At 42.1% G+C, this 18,802-nt stretch overlaps 1 protein-coding gene across 8 annotated transcripts in view; it reads right to left on the bottom strand.

Moving 5' to 3' along the window:
• LOC139748193 (delta(14)-sterol reductase TM7SF2-like) overlaps positions 1 to 18,802 on the bottom strand; it is a 60,443-nt gene that overhangs the window by 27,853 nt on the left and 13,788 nt on the right. For 3 of the 8 annotated variants that reach the window (XM_071661007.1, XM_071661005.1, XM_071661008.1), the window contains exons 2-4: positions 12,989 to 13,154; positions 7,327 to 7,632; positions 5,762 to 5,830 (exon numbers count right to left, since the gene is read on the bottom strand). In XM_071661007.1, coding sequence (XP_071517108.1) covers positions 5,762 to 5,830; positions 7,327 to 7,632; positions 12,989 to 13,147 — 534 coding nt within the window. In that variant the 5' untranslated portion in view covers positions 13,148 to 13,154. Of the gene's footprint in view, positions 1 to 5,761; positions 5,831 to 7,326; positions 7,633 to 12,988; positions 13,155 to 13,791; positions 13,968 to 18,802 lie in introns of those variants that run through there. The other 5 variants (XM_071661012.1, XM_071661013.1, XM_071661010.1 and 2 more) reach the window with 4 other exon arrangements.

The following is an 18,802-nucleotide window of genomic DNA, read 5'->3' as shown; positions in this document are numbered from 1 at the left end:
AAAAAGCAATGATAAATGGACTGTGTAATCATGACACTACTATTTACCACAAATAATGAAAACAGAATTTCATACCTGAAATATCAAACCAGTTACCAATGAAATCACTGGTGAAACCTAATCAATTCATTGACAGAACCATCTCATCTCAGTGCCCTCTTTAACCACGTTTCATGTGTTCAGTCATAATAAACCATCCTTAAAAAGCATACTGTTGAACTTCATCAACAATCCTAGAAACTACTCGAAATAATCAATCCCAACAGCCTGTTAATAACCACTTTCGTATGCATTTTTTTTGCTAGCTGAGATGGCATGGGCAGCTGAGGCCCAAATCCAGTTAGTAATGAAAGGGTAAGAGAGAGGTGTGGAAATAAGAAGAGTGTGGTTGAGAGAGCAGAAGAGGGTGTGTTGAAAAGGTTTGGACATATGAAGAGAATGAGTGAAGAAAGATTGACAAAGAGGTTGTATGTGTCAGAGGTGGAGGGAACAAGGAGAAGCGGGAGACCAAACTGGAGGTGAGGTGGAAGGACAGGGTGAAAACGATTTTGAGCAATTGGGGCTTGAACATACAGGAGGGTGAGAAGCATGCAAGGAATACAGTGAATTGGAACAATAAGTTATACTGGGGTCGACGTGCTGTCAATAGACTGAACCAGGGAATGTGAAACGTCTGGGGCAAAGCATGGAAAGGTCTGAGGGGCCCGGATGTGGATAGGGAGCTGTGGTCTCAGTGCATTACACATGGCAGCTAGAGACTGAGTGTGAAAGAATGTGGCCTTTTTTGTCTGTTTTCCTGGCACTACCTCGCTGACAAAGGGGGTGGCGATACCATTTCCTGTAGCGGGGTGGCACTGAGAATGGATGAAGGCAAGAAAGTATGAATATGTATTTGTGTATATATGTACATGTCTGTGTATGTGTATGTATGAATATATGTTGATCATTTATCACACTTGACCGCTGTTTCCCACATCAGCAAGGTAGCACCAGGAAACGGATGAGGAATGGCCCATCCACTTATGTACACATAAATATACATAAACACCAATACATGCACATATACTTATCAACATTTACATACACATACAAAGGCATATACATATATACAGAAGTACATATTCATATTTGTTTGCCTTCATCCATTCCCAGCGCTACCTCACCCGACAGGAAGCAGCATCATTACCCCCTGCTTCAGTGAGATAGCGCCAGGAAACAGACAAAAACAGTCATATTCGTTCACACTTGGTCTCTCGGTGTCATGTGTAATGCACCGAAACCAAACCCCCTCTATCCACATCCAGGCCCCACAGGCCTCTCCATGGTTTACCCCAGACATTTCACATGCCATGGTGCACTCCATTGCCAGCACATTGAGCCTGGTATACCACATCATTCCAATTCACTGTATTCCTTGCGTGCCTCTTACACTGCTGTATGGTTAGGCCCCAATTACTCAAAATTTTTTTCACTCCATCCTTCCAACTCCAATTTGGTCTCCCACAATTCCTTCTTCCCTCCACCTCTGACACGTATATCCTCTTTGTCAATCTTTCCTCACTCATTCTCTCCATATGTCCAAACCATTTCAAAACACCCTCTTCTGTTCTCTCAACCACACTCTCCTTATTTCCACACATCTCTCTTACCCTTTCATTACTTACTAAATCAAACTACCTCACACCATATATTGTCCTCAAACGTTTCATTTCCAACAGATCCACCCTCCTCCATACAACCCCATCTATAGCCCATGTCTTGCAACCATACAACACAGTTGGAACAATCATTCCTTGAAACATACCCATTTTTGCTCTCTGAGATAACATTCCCTCATTCCACACATTCTTCATCACTCCCAGAATCTTCATCCCCTACCCCATCCTTTGACTCACTTCAACTTCCATGGTTCCATTCGCTGCTAAATCCACTCCCAGATATTTATAGCATTTCACTTCCTCCAATTTTTCTCCATTCAAACTTACATCCCAATTAACTTGTCCTCAACTCTACTGAACATAATAACCTTGCTCTTATTCACATTTACTCTCAACTTTCTCCTTTTCAAAACTCAGTCACCAACTTCTGCAGTTTCTCACTCGAATCAGCCACTAGAGCTGCATCATTAGCGAACAACTGACTCACTTCCCAAGCCCTCTCATCCCCAACAGACTGCATACTCGCCCCTCTCTCCAAAATGCATGCATTCACCTCCCCAAACAGCACATCCATACACAAATTTAACAACCAAGGGGACATCACACACCCCTGCTGCAAACTGACCTTTACTGGGAACCAATCACTTTCCTCTCTTCCTACTCGTACACATGCCTTACATCCATGGTAAAAACTTTTCACTGCTTCTAGCAACTTACCTCCCACAACATATACTCCCAAGACCTTCCACAAAGCATCTCCATCAACCCCATCATATGCCTTCTCCAGACCCATAAATGCTACATACATATCCATCTGTTTTTCTAAGCATTTCTTGCACACATTCTTCAAAGAAAACACCTGATCCACACATCCTCTGCCACTTCTAAAACCATACTGCTCTTCCCCAGTCTGATGCTTTGTACATATCTTCATCCTCTCAATCAATATCCTCCCATATAATTTCCCAGGAGTACTCAACAAACTTATGCCTCTGTAATCTAAACACCAACATTTATCCACTTTGCCTTTGTACAATGGCACTATGCAAACATTCTGCAAATCCTCAGGCACTTCACCATGACCCATACATATGCTGAATGTCCTTACCAACCAATCAACAACAAAGTAACCCCCTTCTTTAAATAAATTTTACTGCAATACCATCCAAACCCGCCACATTGCCGGATATGTATATGTATATATATGTACATGTATGTGTGTGGATCAGGTGTTTGCTTTGAAGAATGTATGTGAGAAATACTTAGAAAAGCAAATGGATTTGTATGTAGCATTTATGGATCTGGAGAAGGCATATGATAGAGTTGATAGAGATGCTCTGTGGAAGGTATTAAGAATATATGGTGTGGGAGGCAAGTTGTTAGAAGCAGTGAAAAGTTTTTATCGAGGATGTAAGGCATGTGTACGTGTAGGAAGAGAGGAAAGTGATTGGTTCTCAGTGAATGTAGGTTTGCGGCAGGGGTGTGTGATGTCTCCATGGTTGTTTAATTTGTTTATGGATGGGGTTGTAAGGGAGGTAAATGCAAGAGTCCTGGAAAGAGGGGCAAGTATGAAGTCTGTTGGGGATGAGAGAGCTTGGGAAGTGAGTCAGTTGTTGTTCGCTGATGATACAGCGCTGGTGGCTGATTCATGTGAGAAACTGCAGAAGCTGGTGACTGAGTTTGGTAAAGTGTGTGGAAGAAGAAAGTTGAGAGTAAATGTGAATAAGAGCAAGGTTATTAGGTACAGTAGGGGTGAGGGTCAAGTCAATTGGGAGGTGAGTTTGAATGGAGAAAAACTGGAGGAAGTGAAGTGTTTTAGATATCTGGGAGTGGATCTGTCAGCGGATGGAACCATGGAAGCGGAAGTGGATCATAGGGTGGGGGAGGGGGCGAAAATTTTGGGAGCCTTGAAAAATGTGTGGAAGTCGAGAACATTATCTCGGAAAGCGAAAATGGGTATGTTTGAGGGAATAGTGGTTCCAACAATGTTGTATGGTTGCGAGGCGTGGGCTATGGATAGAGATGTGCGCAGGAGGATGGATGTGCTGGAAATGAGATGTTTGAGGACAATGTGTGGTGTGAGGTGGTTTGATCGAGTAAGTAACGTAAGGGTAAGAGAGATGTGTGGAAATAAAAAGAGCGTGGTTGAGAGAGCAGAAGAGGGTGTTTTGAAATGGTTTGGGCACATGGAGAGAATGAGTGAGGAGAGATTGACCAAGAGGATATATGTGTCGGAGGTGGAGGGAACGAGGAGAAGAGGGAGACCAAATTGGAGGTGGAAAGATGGAGTGAAAAAGATTTTGTGTGATCGGGGCCTGAACATGCAGGAGGGTGAAAGGAGGGCAAGGAATAGAGTGAATTGGAGTCATGTGGTATACCGGGGTTGACGTGCTGTCAGTGGATTGAATCAAGGCCTGTGAAGCGTCTGGGGTAAACCATGGAAAGCTGTGTAGGTATGTATATTTGCGTGTGTGGACGTGTGTATGTACATGTGTATGGGGGGGGGGGGTTGGGCCATTTCTTTCGTCTGTTTCCTTGCGCTACCTCGCAAACGCGGGAGACAGCGACAAAGTATAAAAAAAAAAAAAAAAAAAAAATGTGCGTGTAAGTATATATGTGTGTATATGAGTGGATGGGTCTTTCTTCTGTTTTCTGACACTACCTCACTGACGTGGGAAGGTGAGAACATTATCTCAGAAAGCAAAAATGGGTATGTTTGAAGGAATAGTGGTTCCAACACTGTTATATAGTTGCAAGGCGTGGGCTGTAGATACGGTTGTGTGAAGGAGGGTGGATGTGTTAGAAATGAGATGTTTGAGGACAATATGAGGTGTGAGGTGGATTGATTGAGTAATTAATAAAAAGAGTGTGGTTGAGAGAGCAGAAGAGGGTGTATTGAAATGGTTTGGTCACATGGAGAGAATGAGTGAGGAAAGATTGACAAAGAGGATACATATGTCAGAGGTGAAAGAGGGTGTCAGAGGGTGAAAGGCATGGTAGGAATAGAGTGAACTGGACCGATGTGCTACACCAGGGTCGACGTGCTGTCAATGGATTGAACCAGCACGTGAAGCATCTGCAGTAAACCATGGAAAGTTTTATTGGGCCTGGATGTGGAAAGGGAGCTGTGGTTCTGGTGCATTATACATGACGGCTAGAGTCTGAGTGTGAACGAATGTGGCCTTTTTCGTCTTTTCCTAGGGCTACCTCGAGGGGGGGGGGGGGATGGCGGCAGCAATGGGAATGCAGCAAGTATGAATATGTACATGTGTATATATGTACATGTCTGTGTATGTATATGTATGTATACATTGAAATGTATAGGTATGTATGTGTGTGTGTGTGTGTGTGTGTGTGTGTGTGTGTGTGTGTGTGTGTGTGTGTGTGTGTGTGTGTGTGGGCGTTTATGTATATACATGTGTATGTGGGTGGGTTGGGCCATTCTTTCATCTGTTTCCTTGCCCTACCTCACTAACATGGGAGACGGCAATTAAGTATAATAAATAAATAAATAAAATACTATATAGATATGAACATGTTCATACTTGCCTGCCTTCATACATTCCCAGTGCCATCCCACCCAACAGGAACAGAATCACTACCCCCTGCGTCAGCCTGAGCCAGGTATATTTCATCAACCAACAGTAGTGATGTATGATTAGCTGGGCTGACTGTGAAGTGACTGCTGCTACCAGGATTTGAATCTGTGCACTTGACCCTGGGCAGCCTGTGAATGGTCATGTTCAACAGTGCAAACCACTACACTACAGTTAACCAGGTATACTCTCTCTGATTTTAGCATTCACTTTCCTCCTTGCTTTTACATAAGGACACTATATAAGCATTCTGTCAGTCCTTAGGTACCCTCAACCTGGGATACACACACATCAGTTAGGTAGATTAACCCACCTACAACATTCATCCTGTTTCTTAGGAAACTTACCTGCAATCCCATCCACTCCTGCCACTTTGCCACAACCTTATATTCCTTAATTGAGGGCATGTGTCAGAAATTCCACCACAGTGTAAAAAAAAGAAAAAAAAAATCCCTTTCAAAATGACAGACAAGTATTAAGTAACAGAAAATCATGACATTTCATTACCTCTGTGATAGCTTGGTTCCGTTTTAAGTGAGCACTGGGTAGGGGTGTGAATGATGTGTGTGACAGCTCCTGATAACAAAGGAAGATGTAGTAACAACATTTCTATATTTTTAATAAGTTTTACCTTAATGCCCTAGTTTTCTTTATACTGAAAATCTACTTGTCTGTCAATATCTCTGATGCCCATTCCATTCTGGAGCTCCCTCAAAGGGGTGGCCACAAAAATAGGCTCCATAACTAGTGATCTCCTCTGCTGCTTCTTAGCCTTTAAGGCCCCACCTTTTACAAGCCACTAGCAGAGGGCAACTTGAATGCAGTGTTTGCCGACTCCAACCTCATGTTCCTATTGAATACTACCTAATGCTTGTGCATACAGTTCCTACCATCTGTTCCTCCCTAAATGTTCCTACCTCCTACTACCTCTATCTAATGCTCCTACCATTCTGCCACAATGCTGGGTGAGCACATAGTGCTCATCGCTGGAAAATCTAGTTAATTAAGCATTGTCAAGAGTTATACATTATGTATGTTTGTGGACAGAAAGCCAGTAGTCCACATGAAGGTGAGGCAGAAAGAAAAGACAGCTACCTGGGTCAGTAGACAACCACTGAAGCGCTGGCTCACTACACATACATCACTGACCCTCTCAGTACCCAAGCCGATATTACAAGTAATATACCTCCCTAGTTGTTGACTGCCTATCAATTACTACCTTCTTCTGAAAACTTTACTTGTATTTCATATCACTATCATTTCATACACTGGCACTACATCATAGGAGAATAAAGAGAAAAAAAAAACTGGAATGTATAGAGAGGACAGTGGAGGTGCTGTTTCTTTGGAAACATTCTAGGTCTTTATGAGCAGCTTTTAGCTGTTCTAAAGGACCAAAGAGATGATCCTGAATTATGTGACAATGATGGTCTGTCTTCATATCATGTGGAGAGTGATTCTATGGATAATGACTATTCTAGCAGTGAAAGTTGACCAAGATGAAGCAGTAGCAGTGCTGTGAATGCCCATCTCACCTCGACAATACTGTGTCCACATGGTGCACTGGTAATTTTACAAACCTTTATCTATTACAAAAAATTATCAATGGAGCTCACCAGTTAAGGAGACTTTTACAATAGCCAACCCCTTAAGGGAGTTTGCAAAGGGAACAGCCATCAGAGACAGAGACAGAAAAATATCAAAGAATCACTTTAATCATAACAGGATATAAGATAAAAAATAACAATAATCAGTAATAAATTTTTCAATGAAAGTAAATGATAAAACATTAACAATGGTAACTCACTTGACATTCAGGCCTTACCCATGCAATATTTTAGCAAACTGTGGCAAAACACTTACAAAACTGATACATTACCAGTGACAGTAGTTAAAGAATGATACTTAAATTATATTCATCAGTTATATCTTTGAAATTGTAAGATTAAATACATTTCTAAACAACTAATTCCAGTACCCTAGTCTAATATTTCATGGTTACATGCCTGTCAGATGGCTCAGAGAAGGCAACTCAACTGTATTCATACAAACACCTGCTCGCAGCAAATCACCTTGTCATTCATGGCAGTGGTAAGAGCAGACTCGCTGGAGGGTGTTGAGGTGCGTGGAGCAAAATACAAGTCAGCTCTAGACAAACGAGCAATGGGAACTGGCTCTGGGGTGTCATTCCTTCGATCTATAACAGGCGCTGCGTCCAAAATTTTTATGGGTTCAGGTTCAGGTTCTTCAACTCTGACTGGTTCTGGTTCTGGTTCCACCTTTGAAGACCGACCTTGACTTTTTCTTCTACCAGATGATCTTCCTCGACTCCTAGATCTTCCACGACTTTTGGAGCGCTTTCGGAAACCTGTCAATGACTATACAAGGCAGAGTATGTCAATCAATCATACAATCTGCAGAAACATCTATCCCCTGAGAAAACTTATCAAGTTAAGATACTGTAAAGTAATATCTATCAATATATCCAATGTTCAAACTAAGATAAATAATCTCCAAGGTCACTCCACCTAATTCAACATCTCACGATTCCATCTTCTTTTTTGCTTTAAAAAATGTAAGAACTAGACAGCTTCATTTAGGCTTTCAAAAAAGTTATGAAATTCTTAATATTTCCTGTATCTTCTCATCACTTACTCATAAACAACATCCAAGATCTTATTGAAATAATGAACAATGTGAAAGAATCACCTACATATGCTACCAGTCCCAAAAGTATAAACTGAATCAGTTTCAACCATTTCAACGCTCAATAAATAAAATATTGGTATAAAAGTGCAACTTTTTCTTTTTTCAGAAGATTAAAAGCAAGAGCAAAATACATAAATTCATACTATCAAAGCACTGGGGCTCTATTCCCTAAACTTCTTAAGGCAAAACAATTTTCATGATACCACCATGAAAAATCAGTTTTACTATGGTGTTACAAACTGACTGACATGTTATCTAAAATAATCTTCCGTGTTGTTAAGAGCTTAAATACAGTAACAAGCTGGGATAAACTTAACCTTTTATAGACTGTATGTTAATGTGCTGAGAGGTGCAACTTGAGGGATGTCTGATCATTATCTTGTGGAGGTGAAGGTAAGGATTTGCAGAGGTTTTCAGAAAAGAAGAGAGTGTTGGGGTGAAGAGAGTTGTGAGAGTAAGTGAGCTTGGAAAGGAGACTTGTGTGAGGAAGTACCAGGAGAGACGGAGTACAGAATGGTAAAAGGTGAGAACTAAGGACGTAAGAGGAGTGGGGGAGGAATGGGATGTATTTAGGGAAGCAGTGATGGCTTGCGCAAAAGATGCTTGTGGCATGAGAAGCGTGGGAGGTGGGCAGCTTAGAAAGGGTAGTCAGTGGTGGGATGATGTAAGAATATTAGCGAAAGAGAAGAGAGAGGCATTTGGATGATTTTTGCAGGGAAATAATGCAAATGAGTGGGAGATGTATAAAAGAAAGAGGCAGGAGGTCAAGAGAAAGGTGCAGGAGGTGAGAAAGAGGGCAAATGAGAGTTGGGGTGAGAGAGTATCGTTGAATTTTAGGGGCCTGGATGTGGAAAGGGAGCTGTGGTTTCGGGCATTATTACATGACAGCTAGAGACTGAGTGTGAATGAATGGGGCCTTTGTTGTCTTTTCCTAGCGCTACCTCGCACACACGAGGGGGGAGGGGGGTGTTATTCCATGTGTGGCAAGGTGGCGATGGGAATAAATAAAGGCAGACAGTATGAATTATGTACATGTGTATATATGTATGTCTGTGTGTGTATATATATCTGTGTACATTGAGATGTATAGGTATGTATTTTTGAGGGTGTGGACGTGTATGTATATACATGTGTATGGGGGTGGGTTGGGCCATTTCTTTCGTCTGTTTCCTTGCGCTACCTCGCAAACGCGGGAGACAGCGGCAAAAAAAAAAAAAAAAATGTTTTGGAAGGAGGTAAATAAAGTGCGTAAGACAAGGGAACAAATGGGAACATCAGAGGGGGATAATGGGGAGGTGATAACAAGTAGTGGTGATGTGAGTAAGAGATGGAGTGAGTATTTTGAAGGTTTGTTGAATGTGTTTGATGAAAGAGTGGCAGATATAGGGTGTTTTGGTCGAGGTGGTGTGCAAAGTGAGAGGGTTTCGGAGAATGATTTGGTATTCAGAGAAGAGGTAGTAAAAGCTTTGCGGAAGATGAAAGCCAGCAAGGCAGCAGGTTTGGATGGTATTATGGTGGAATTTATTAAAAAAGGGAATGACTGTATTACTGCCTAGTTGGTAAGATTATTTAATGTATGTATGACTCAGAGTTTTGGAAAGAGGGGCAAGTATGAAGTCTGTTGGGGATGAGAGAGCTTGGGAAGTGAGTCAGTTGTTGTTCACTGATGATACAGCGCTGGTGGCTGATTCATGTGAGAAACTGCAGAAGCTGGTGACTGAGTTTGGTAAAGTGTGTGGAAGAAGAAAGTTAAGAGTAAATGTGAATAAGAGCAAGGTTATTAGGTACAGTAGGGTTGAGGGTCAAGTCAATTGGGAGGTGAGTTTGAATGGAGAAAAACTGGAGGAAGTGAAGTGTTTTAGATATCTGGGAGTGGATCTGTCAGCGGATGGAACCATGGAAGCGGAAGTGGATCATAGGGTGGGGGAGGGGGCGAAAATTCTGGGGGCCTTGAAGAATGTGTGGAAGTCGAGAACATTATCTCGGAAAGCAAAAATGGGTATGTTTGAAGGAATAGTGGTTCCAACAATGTTGTATGGTTGCGAGGCGTGGGCTATGGATAGAGTTGTGCGCAGGAGGATGGATGTGCTGGAAATGAGATGTTTGAGGACAATGTGTGGTGTGAGGTGGTTTGATCGAGTGAGTAACGTAAGGGTAAGAGAGATGTGTGGAAATAAAAAGAGCGTGGTTGAGAGAGCAGAAGAGGGTGTTTTGAAGTGGTTTGGGCACATGGAGAGAATGAGTGAGGAAAGATTGACCAAGAGGATATATGTGTCGGAGGTGGAGGGAACGAGGAGAAGAGGGAGACCAAATTGGAGGTGGAAAGATGGTGTGAAAAAGATTTTGTGTGATCGGGGCCTGAACATGCAGGAGGGTGAAAGGAGGGCAAGGAATAGAGTGAATTGGAGCGATGTGGTATACCGGGGTTGACGTGCTGTCAGTGGATTGAATCAAGGCATGTGAAGCGTCTGGGGTAAACCAGGGAAAGCTGTGTAGGTATGTATATTTGCGTGTGTGGACGTATGTATATACATGTGTATGGGGGGGGGGTTGGGCCATTTCTTTCGTCTGTTTCCTTGCGCTACCTCGCAAACGCGGGAGACAGCGACAAAGTATAATAAAAAAAATAATGACTCAGGGTGAGGTGCCTGAGGATTGGCGGAATGCCTGCACAGTGCCACTGTACAAAGGCAAAAGGGATAAAAGAGAGTGCTCAAATTACAGAGGTATAAGTTTGTTGAGTATTCCTGGGAAATTATATGGGAGGGCATTGATTGAGAGGGTGAAGGCATGTACACAGCATCAGACTGGGGAAGAGCAGTGTGGTTTCAGAAGTGATAGAGGATGTGTGGATCAGGTGTTTGCTTTCAAGAATGTATGTGAGAAGTACTTAGAAAAGCAAATGGATTTGTATGTAGCATTTATGGATCTGGAGAAGGCATATGATAGATTTGATAGAGATGCTCTGTGGAAGGTATTCAGGATATATGGTGTGGGAGGTAAGTTGTTAGAAGCAGTGAAGTTTTTATCAAGGATGTAATGCATGTGTACGTGTAGGAAGAGAGGAAAGTGATTGGTTTTCAGTGAATGATGGCTTGCGGCAGGGGTGTGTGATGTCTCCATGGTTGTTTAAGGATGGGGTTGTTTGGGAGGTGAATGCAAGAGTTTTGGAAAGAGGGGCAAGTATGCAGTCTGTTGTGGATGAGAGAGCTTGAAAAGTGAGTCAGTCGTTGTTCGCTGATGACACAGCGCTGGTGGCTGATTCGGATGAGAAACTGCAGAAGCTGGTGACTGAGTTTAGTAAAGTGTGTGAAAGAAGAAAGCTGAGAGTAAATGTGAATAAGAGCAAGGTTATTAGGTACAGTTGGGTTGCGGGACAAGTTCATTGGAGGGTAAGTATGAATGGAGAAAAACTGGAGGAAGTGAAGTGTTTTAGATGTCTGGGAGTGGATTTGGCAGCGGATGGAACCATGGAAGTGGAAGTGAATCAAAGGGTGAGGGAGGGGGCGAAAGTTCTGGGAGCATTGAAAAGTGTGTGGAAGTTGAGAACAGTATCTTGGAAAGCAAAAATGGGTATGTTTGAAGGAATGGTAGTTCCAACAATGTTATATGGTTGCGAGGCATGGGCTATAGATAGAGTTGTGTGGAGGAAGGTGGATGTGCTGGAAATGAGATGTTTGAGGACTATATGTGGTGTGAGGTGGTTTGATCGAGTAAGTAATGAAAGGGTAAGAGAGATGTGTGGTAATAAAAAGAGAGTGGTTGAGAGAGCAGAAGAGGGTGTTTTGAAATGGTTTGGTCACATGGAGAGAATGAGTGTGGAAAGATTGAGAGGATATATGTGTCAGAGGTGGAGGGAACGAGAAGTGGGAGACCAAATTGGAGGTGGAAAGATGGAGTGAAAAAGATTTTGAGTGATCGGGACCTGAACATGCAGGAGGGTGAAAGGCGTGTAAGGAATAGAGTGAATTAGAACGATGTGGTATACCAGGGTCGACATGACATGCGTTAATGGATTGAACCAGGGCATGTGAAGCATCTGGGGTAAACCATGGAAAGTTTTGTGCTGCCTGGATGTGGAAAGGGAGCTCTGATTTCGGTGTATTATACATGACAGTTAGAGACTGAGTGTGAATGAATGTGGCCTTTGTTGTCTTTTCCTAACGCTACCTCACGCACATGCAGGGGGAGGGGGCTGTCATTTCATGTGTGGTGGGGTGGCTACGGGAATGAATAAGGGCAGACAGTATGAATTATGTACATGTGTATATATGTATATGTCTGAGTGTGCATATATATATATATATATATATATATATATATATATACGTTGAGATGTATAGGTATGTATATGTGCGTGCGTGGAAGTGTATGTATATACATGTATATGTAGATGGGTTGGACCATTCTTTCATCTGTTTCCTTGCGCTACCTCGCTAACGCGGGAGACAGCAACAAAGTATAATAATAATAATAAAAATGTTTACAATAAACCCCATATATGATAAAAGTCATAATCACATCTGACTAAATTGCAAGCTTGAATTCTGAGCACCTTTACCCTTGTTACTTATGCGACTTACCCTAGGGTACCTAGAAAAAACACTACACTCTCAATCTGCTGAGTTTAGCCCCACTTCACCCTACTATGCCCTTGAGTTCCAACAGTTGCCCTCAACTGTTTTGAATCTTCATTTTTTGACCATTTTTTTGAATTCATGTACACAGCTTGAAATCATGACAAGTATCCCTAAACATAATCAACAAAAAATACAAGTACATAGATTAGATAGCTAATAAAATAATGAATTCAGCTAGACATCCACAAGAGCAGTGATCCAAAAATAAGCTGTGGTGCACTGAACATATCAAAAACTGGAACTTACTCTGGAACCTGACAAAATTCTATTTAAATACGATACAATTTCATACAAATACATTCTTCCATCTCTAAAACTGTCATATAATGCTAATCTGTATAATTATTCAAAATTCCAAAAGATGCATATACCGTTTAGAGCTTACCTTCACATCTCTGAACTTGATAACATACTCAGAGTTCCCTGGATCATCAAACCGAATCTGGTATTCAATATCATTCAAGTCAACTACTGTTCCCTCAAACCATAAAGATGATTTTGGCCAACGGGCCATGACACGATCATTGATTTCAAATTTTGCCATGCTCCTGCTGAAAAACAAGAGTAAATATTCAAATAAAAATCTAAAGAAAAGTGCACTTATTTCAAATCATATATTCAAGCAACAGTGGCTACTAATAAGGAAACTAATCACATAAACAAAAGGCAGATTAGAGTTGGGTTTCTACATTCCACTGTTAAAATCAGAGATTTGGCTGTAAAAATGAGACATGTTATACTGAAGATAATGAATTATTTCTTCATCTGTGTGTGTGTGTGTGTGTGTGTGTGTGCGACTCAACCAGTATGGGATTTATAAAATTCATTTATAAGCGGTTTAGCCATGTGTCGGTCACTATTATTAACGAGTTCATCAATAACAATATGTTCTCCGTACATTACACTGCAAAATGTGTCATTAATATAGTCCTGAAAAGCTTAATCACGTGGCCAAAATAACAAGGAGGCGAATACACAGCATCGCCAGTGATTATGGAGGGCTGTTGATATGCGTTCCTACATCTGTGGACAACTACATGAAATCAGTCATATGTGTGTGTGTGTGTGTGTGTGTGTGAGTTAAAATGATGATCCCAAGCCATGAAAAGAAGCGACGAATTACTCGGCAACGGAACGACATAGGACGAAACACCTAAGTTATGCTACACCATAACTCATGTCGTGTACCTCACCGTGTGGCATCACACCATCATGATGTTACTGCTTGTTGTTTGGTACTCTTCTACGACACGAATAACATCAGTTATGCCACTTGAAACGAGAACGACCGAACCACCACAACAGCCGTCGAGCAACAACAACAACGTGCACTTGGGTGCTACAATGTTATCCAAATACCAATACAAAATTCAAACTGGTCTTAAAGCCTAATCACGTTATTGACATTTACATCCACCTTTTCCTGTCCATTAAACCAATTTTCCCAAATCAGAGTTACATGAAGGATGTTTAACATTAACCCTTAATGCCTATAGATTAACATGAACCATTAGTGTCTATATCTCAAAGAGGCAAGGAGTAAATGACAACGTGACCCGCAGACAGTACAAGTCTTCACAACATGACCCGTGTTTGACGACTGGAATATTGTGGTATTGATCATCACGTGTCATTCGACTCCATGTTTAACACTATAGATATTTCACACAATGTAATGCGATGATGAACGAAAAAAAAAAATCTATTCACAGATGACAGTTCTCCCTTGCATTCCAGAGGAAGACGATATCCCAACACTTCCCGTGTATTTTTCCACAGACACTAAGGATAACGCAACTATTTAACCGCGTTCATTGTATTTTTTTTTTAAGATTAAACTTTATAACTCAGGAGTTGCGGGCCCTATGCTGTAAGGCGGCCCGCCGGTGGTGAGGGACCTAAGCACTGGGGGGTGTAGGGGCTAGGGGTTTGGGCTTGTTATCCCACCCCAGCCCCCACGAGAGCCAGGCTCCGTGTTTAAATAATGAACAAATTTAATCGAACAAAACCATAAAGTAAATTGACTTTGCATCCACGAGACTTGACCAATCCTTCGTGACATGTCAGGTAAACCAGACGGCTATGTTTTAGGCCATGCTACTCATTAACATCTGCCTTCCTCATGATCTACGGACACAGTAGTTAGAGCAACCAGGGGGAACAAACGACTTAAGTGTTTTCAATGGTTTTCCTTCCCTTGTTTTAAAAGTTATGAAAGTATAACTTGACTGAATATGATCATCCGCAGAGAAATCACCAACACAGCTCACGTGCATGCTTAAATTCAGAGGGTGGAGGCAGACACTCCTTATTTTACGACGGGATGGATAAGGAAAGAGTAATTTGTGGTCTGTGGGCAAGGAAGGGTTGTGGGCCGGGGGGGTGAATCCTTACTTGAACGCGTACAAACGGGGCAACAATGACGCGGGCTGTGTTCAAAGACAGTCCACACACAACAAAACCATACCCTCAGAGGCGGACTCATTACTGTGCATCACTGAAAGCACAAAAGCCACATTCATAATCCTGTTCTGTTACAGCCAAGCGTTCTACCATTGAACACACGCTGCGTTGCACGTACGTAAATTTACTGTGAATTCCGGTATTTTTACACAGTCACACGGGTCTCCATGGTGTGGATGTTTGAGCTACTGATAGCGAGCCAACATAGGCCCAGTTGAATCCTAGAATCCTAAGCAAGGTAGTTGGCTTAATTAAGAAGGTATGTGTGCATTTATACATACAGGAGTAAGACCATGGTGTGTATATATATATATATATATATATATATATATATATATATATATATATATATATATATATATATATATATTTCGTCAGGACATAGAGCAAAGTAAGCGTTCTCTTTTCCCATACATACAAGTTATCACTGTGTACTCGGTGAACTAAAAGGCTGTGATTTGTGCTCCACTGGTATATCATGAGGCTGAACTCAAGTCCTACACAATTGAGACACTTCGGGGATATTTCTAAACTCATGTAACCCCCTCTTCTTTTTTTTTCTTTCTACTGCAAACTCAATGTATGTATGTATGTATGTGTGTGCAAAGGGACTATGTAAATGTAAAATTCCATATAATGCACAAAGAAAGTGCCATCACAAATATCTATAGAGAGAGTTTACGGTATCAATCAGCTTCTTACAGTGGAGTTGTCAGGCATAGGGAGGGTTTGAACGCTTCCTGCCTAAACCACAGTAACGGAACGGAGTAACCACATGTCCAGGTCCTTAACCCTAAACTCTTATAAAAACCCTACAACACACTCCATGAAGCAAGAGGGGGGGGGGGGGGGTTTACTTTCAACAAACCTGACAATCTATTCCTTGGCTAACTTCAAGTATAAAATGCAGGCATGTTAAGAAACACATCTGACACCTTCCAACTCCTTAAGTACCAACAACAGACGAATTTAGTAGTCGAGCGAAAAGCTGTATGTAACGCGAACCGTGTCTGTTCCAGCTCAGCGGCTGGCCATAGTTTCCATGTTTTACACACACACACACACACACACACACACACACGATTCATGCAAATGGCTCGCCCGCGTTTGATTCCAGGGGCGCGGCAATCGGCCCACAGCCAAACCAGCTGTTCATCTTCTCCTTAGGGCTGATGGATATATAAGAGAGGGGACAATAGAGTAAAACTCTCCCCGTAACACACTTCTAGTAATTGAACAAGGCTGACCGAAACAAGCTAAGAGATAAAATGCTAATGCTATCATACTATTCGCCATTTCCCGCGTTAGCACGGTAGCGTTAAGAACAGAGGACTGAGCCCTTGAGGGAATATCCTCACTTGGATCACAGTGATCCTCAGTTGCAACGATCATGAAAACATTAGTGTGCGATGTGGAGACATCTAACGTTGCACACCCAAGTAAATCCGTTACCCTGGAGAGGGAGGGAGGGAACAGCGGACAGACACCAGTTTGGCCTTGCATTTTGATGTGTCATTCGCGCAGCGCAAGCAAAACCTGTCGCGTGAGGGAGGAAGTGAGACTAGGAAGCCGCCACGGATGAGAAACCATACAGAGTATGAACTCTGTGGCTAAGTACACACATAAGAGTACACATAGTACACATACAAGGGTAGGGAGCGGGATTATACGGGAGTAAGACTCTCCCTTTAACACACACACACACACACACACACACACACAACCTGTCTTTGCTTACATTTACATACCTATTAAGCCAGTAACACTGATGTGCTATTCACAAATACCTCAATCCAAAAACAAAACAAAAAAAGAAAAAAACTGTTCGTGCCTGGTGCATGACGATACATCCACTACAAACTTACTTCTTCTCCAAGTCAGTTCTGACCTTAACGGATTCTCTGTCAGGATAAATGCCAGCCACTTAATAACCCAACACGCGACGAAGCCCACCAGTCAGTCGCTCACCACTTGGGTAAACACTAGACCAAGTTCCACCCACCCTCACCCTCACCCTTGTTCACTCCCTCACACACGAGCAAAGTTTTCTGACGTTCAAATCACCCATTTAAGGAACAGGACTTTTATCATTAATCTTACCGGGGGCGCCGACCACTTTACATTAACCATTACTGGGGATCTGAAAGTAATGACTACCACTGCAGGTGATAACCATAATAACTACGATATACACCACTGAAGTTTCTGAAATACCACGGCGCTGCACACCACTGCTGTTACTGAAATAACGTCTCGTTACATAACACTGCACTTAATGAAAATAATTACTACGGTATATGCAACACGCAGACTGAAAATAATGACTTCGTTGTATATCATTTCAGTCACTGAAAACAATGAGTACGCTATATATGATTTCACTTACAGAAAACCTTGATCAAACGAGGCCACACGTAAACATATGGATTCCGACTGACACACTGGCAGCACATAAGAATGAATGCTAATTCAGTAGCCCACCTGCGGTGGTTAAGCAATAAAGCCCCTCTCTCTCTCTATCTCTCTCTCTCCCCAAGGCTGCTGCTGCTTCTGCTGAACGAGCACTTTGTAAGTAACCGCCAGTTTACGCAGCTGAGGATCCATAGCGAGATGTCTGAAGTGACAGAACTGGTAAGGTAATAACTTACTTGGTAGAAACATCACTTTCAACTCCATGTACATGATTCAAGTCTACGTCAGTTCGCAAGCCACAGTCTACAGACGATACGAGAGGTTAAATATTTATCCAAAACCCGACACCATCCTTATGTCAACAGTGGTCGCCACTTAAACACGTGTTGTGGGGTTGGAGACCCACTGTTCACACTTGCAAGGTTTAAGACGCGGGTGAATATTACTCATAATCCAAGGTTGAGACGTTGATAAAATCTATTCGTGCACATTCCCTTCAATGTCGTGTCCATTCCCAACCCCAAGCTACTAGACTGATTATATATATAAAGCCTGACGCAACGCCGATGAAAGAGGCGTCTTTCAAACTCCGATCTTTTAAATCATCTCATAATTACCGGGAAAAATCGATCCCGTTATTTTTTCTCCGTCCAGCTTCCTTGATACTCGGCCAAATCCGTTTATATATCATCCATACATGATTTCCCTTTCCCGTTGGCTCTACATACAACTCGCGCAAGTTCCCTGAGTTGAGAAGAATTTTAGCTGGTGTGCGGCAGATCTTGAGGTGGCTGGGCGAGACTGGGTCGACGTGTGAGTGACATTAGCAGCTCTCATTGCCCTAGGCAGTCGAGGAGGAGATGGCGCGAGTCGCCTGGAGAATAAATAGGCAATACACTTCAGTGAGCTCCCCCATCAGGAAAGTGACATTAATTCCCACAATAAGGCTAATTCTGGCGTCTGCCTCGGATTTCGTTACGTTGATCTATGCGTGAAGAGGGATGTAAACAAACTGCTTCACATGAACTATCTTCAAGAAAATCAACAGGATGTGTGTGTTACATATCTGTGTTCCGGTTGCGTTTATTGATACATTTTTTTTTTTCCTTGGTCACTGACTACTTGTGACTTCTTAAGAGAAGCATCATATTCCAAACTACCTTAAATAAAAAAACCCAAGTTGAGACATCTCTGTCAGTACCACGACAAGGCGTTTCCCCAAAGACGCATACGTACGTAAAGCTTCAAAGTCTACGAATAAAATCTTTGTTCAAAAGCACAAACTACATCTACATCTAGTTTCAACCCTCAAGTGTTCACATTC

Source organism: Panulirus ornatus, chromosome 73, assembly GCF_036320965.1.
Source record: "Panulirus ornatus isolate Po-2019 chromosome 73, ASM3632096v1, whole genome shotgun sequence".
Lineage (NCBI taxonomy): Eukaryota > Metazoa > Arthropoda > Malacostraca > Decapoda > Palinuridae > Panulirus > Panulirus ornatus.
This window is presented reverse-complemented; position numbering and strand designations above follow the sequence as displayed.